At 44.8% G+C, this 3,563-nt stretch overlaps 1 protein-coding gene across 6 annotated transcripts in view; it reads left to right on the top strand.

Moving 5' to 3' along the window:
• WDR59 (WD repeat domain 59) overlaps window positions 1-3,563 on the top strand; it is a 108,649-nt gene that overhangs the window by 62,189 nt on the left and 42,897 nt on the right. For all 6 annotated transcript variants that reach the window (XM_037739265.1, XM_037739264.1, XM_017530567.2 and 3 more), the window contains one exon: window positions 545-701. In XM_037739265.1, coding sequence (XP_037595193.1) covers window positions 545-701 — 157 coding nt within the window. The remainder of the gene's footprint in view (window positions 1-544; window positions 702-3,563) is intronic.

The raw sequence follows: 3,563 nt of genomic DNA, 5'->3' as shown, positions 1-3,563 counted from the left end.
TTTTTTGACTGAGTCTTACTCTGTCACCTGGGCTGGAGTACAGTGGTAGGATCTCTGCTTACTGTAACCTCCGCCCCCCCAGGTTCAAGCAATTCTCCTGCCTCAGCCTCCCCAGTAGCTGGGATTACAGGTGTCTGCCACTATGCGCAGCTAATTTTTTGTATTTTTAGTAGAGGCGGGGTTTCACCATGTTGGCCAGGCTGGTCTCGAACTCCTGACCTTGTGATTCACCTGCCTTGGCCTCTCAAAGTGCTGGGATTACAGGTGTCAGCCACCATGCCAAGCCTTATTTTAGAATTTTCAAAGTTCTTCAAGCACTTGTCTCAGCTTGAGTTTTTACTTGCTGTGGTCCCTTCCATAAGCAAAGAGAAAAGTAGATGCAATGTTCAGCTTACGGTGTTTGGCAAAAATTTCTCCAGATGAGTTGGGGCCTTCCATTATCTCATTTATTTTACTTAGGAAGAATTCAAGATGTGGAAGCTCAAGACTCAGCTGATTTTCCCTGAAAAAATCTGATCACCTGCTTTTCTCTTCTCTGACGTAGCCTTTCAGCAATGGATTGGTGACTGTGATGGTTCCCCAGCTGCGGAGGGAAAACAGCCTTCTCCTGTGGAATGTCTTTGACTTGAACACCCCAGTCCACACCTTCGTGGGGCATGACGATGTGGTGCTGGAGTTCCAGTGGAGGAAGCAGAAGGAAGGTGAGTGCGAGAGGCCTGGTGCCGGCTTTCCTTCTGAGCTCTGGTCACAGCAGTGCCAGTCAGTGTTGCCATGGAGTCCAGTAAGGAAGACACAGACAGAGCTGGGCTTCAGGAACCAGACAGCCAGGGCTGTTGCTGCCTTTCATAGGTGGGTAAAGCGACGATATAAGGCTACTCTTCTCTTCCAAGTGCTGTCCTCTTCTCTGATTTTCAGTGTAGTCTCTTGCCTGGAGGAGATCTGCTCCAGTAAGAGATGGAAAGCAGAGTTCAGGGCACTTGGCCCTTGCCACGCTATTGATGAGGGAGACCCACGGTGGTCATTAGTGCTGCCTGCTACTTACTCTCTGCTGTGTTCACAAGCACGTAGTGCTATTTTACCTCCCAGCCCTTTGAAGACAAATTTGGCTGATAGGCTTGCTTTGATCATGACCTATGAGCAGAAGTGATGCAATCTTTCCCAGATTGAAAGGTGAGGGTCTGATGGGTAGTTAAACACCCTCTTTGCCTCTGCCACATCAATTGACAGAGCTCCAGATGGAGCTGCTTCCAGCACATCTGGCACGAGGATGAGGTGGAGATGCAGAGCAAGCAAGAAATGTGGCCACTGAGGGGCTGGGGTGTTGTTATTCCAGCTTCACGATCTGGCCCTCATTCATGCAGGGTCCTAGTGTAATGGGAGTCAAGAAGCCACAGCCTCAGTTTCCCTATCAACTCACCATGCAAGTTTAGATGCAGCCTGTCTTTTCTTATGATCATATCGCCAAGTGTTTGGCAGAACACAAGTTTGTTTGTTTGTGTTTCCATATTGCACATGGGAAGCCAGGCAGGTCGAGCGATATGACTTGTCCAGGGCCCCAGGAAAGGTCTCTAGTGGGATTAGCGCATCAACTCCCGTCCCAGCTTGTTTGTGACTCTCACAAACTTTTTCCAGGATATTTATTCAAGAGACACTTTTGATCATCCTGTTGACTTTTCCATCTATATTTCCGAAAACTCTCTTGCTTCCAGAAACATAAGGCTGCCTGGTGTTTATCCCGCCAATTTCATGCATGGGTTTTGGCTTTGAACTTAATCGCTTGCATTTTGCCATGGAAAACAGATGATGTGATTTCCTCACAGTCCAGCGGGCAGGGTTTGACCTGTAGTTTTGGATGGAAATAAAGTTTTTAGGAACCCATTTTCAGTTATCCATGTTGTCTTTAAGCTGATGGGCTGAGTTGTGTAAGTTGGAACTGCTTGGCCAGTAGCAAAAGTTTGACTACAAGTTACTATTTAACTTTTTTTTTTTAAACTGTGAAAGAGGGGAATGGTTGACACAGGGCCTACTTGAGGGTGGAGGGTGGGCCGGGGAGAGGATCAAAAAAAATAACTGTTGGGTACTGGGCTTAGTAACCTGGGTGATGAAATAATCTGTACAACAAACCCCTGTGACATGAGTTTCCCTGTGTAACAAACCTGCACATGTACCCCTGAACCTAAAATACAAGTTTAAATTAAAAAAAATTTTTTTTTACTGTGAAATATGTCAGGTATTTGAAAATTACTTAGAACATGTACAGTTTAACAAATAATTGTAAAGTGGAAATCTGTGTAATTACCATGCTGGGCAAGAAATGAAACAATGCCAGGACCCCCGAAGCTTCCTGATCACAATCCCCTCCCTTCCCCCAGAGCATTATGCCCCTGATGCTTATGATAGCAATTGCTGGACTCTTCCTTTGTGGTTTCACTGCCTATTCATGAATCCCTAAACACAGTTTAGGTTTGCCTGTTTCTGAACCTTTTACAAATTTAGTTGTTTTTTCTTTTTGAGATGGAGTCTCACTCTGTCACCCAGGCTGGTGTGCAGTGATGCAGTCCTGGCTCACTGCAACCTCCACCTCCCAGGTCCGGGTTCAAGCAATTCTCCTACCTCAGCCTCCTGAGTAGTTGGGACTACAGGTGTGTGGCACCATGCCCAGCTAATTTTTTGTATTTTTAGTAGAGATGGGGTTTCACTGTGTTAGCTAGGATGGTCTTGATCTCCTGACCTTGTGATCCACCCGCCTTGGCCTCCCAAAGTGCTGGGATTATGGGCGTGAGCCACTGTGCCCTGCCTACAAATTTAATTATTATGCATGTGTTTTTGTTCAGATGTTCCTTTACTTAAGATGGGGTTATGTCCCAATAAACCCCTTGTAAGTTGAAAATATCATAAGTAGAAAATGTATTTTAGGCTGTGCATGGTGGTTTACCCTATAATCTTAGTACTTTGGAAGGCTGAGGCGGGTCGATCACTTGAGGCCAGGAGTTGAAGACCAGCTTGGCCAACATGGCAAAACCCCATCTCTACTAAAAATATAAAAATTAGCTGGGTATGGTGGTGTGTGTCTGTAGTCCCAGCTACTCGGGAGGCTGAGGCAGGAGAATCTCTTGAACTCAGAAGGTGGAGGTTTCAGTGAGCTGAGGTTGTGCCACTGCACTTCAGCCTAGGAGACAGATTGAGACTCTGTCTCAAAAAAAAAAAAGAAAATGTATTTTACCCACTTAGCTCACTGAACATCATAGCTTAAGTAGCCTACCTTAAGCACGCTCAGAACACTTACATTGGCCTACATTTGGGCTAAATCCTCTAATACAAAGCTTATTTTATAAACAAGTGTCGAATACCTCATATAATTGATTGAATACTGTATATTATGTTAAAATTGTGACAGTTTTGCACCATCCTAAAGTCAAACAGTTATAAGTTGAACCATTGTAAGTTGGGAACCATCTTCATCTTACTTCTTTCTCGGCCAAACGTTGTTCCAGTTTACTTTCACTGCCATGTCTTCGTCTCATCATTTTTTTTTTTTTTTTTTTTTTTTTTGGAGATAGGGT

The sequence above is a fragment of the Cebus imitator genome, unplaced genomic scaffold, assembly GCF_001604975.1.
Source record: "Cebus imitator isolate Cc_AM_T3 unplaced genomic scaffold, Cebus_imitator-1.0 Scaffold66, whole genome shotgun sequence".
NCBI classification, from domain to species: domain Eukaryota; kingdom Metazoa; phylum Chordata; class Mammalia; order Primates; family Cebidae; genus Cebus; species Cebus imitator.
This window is presented reverse-complemented; position numbering and strand designations above follow the sequence as displayed.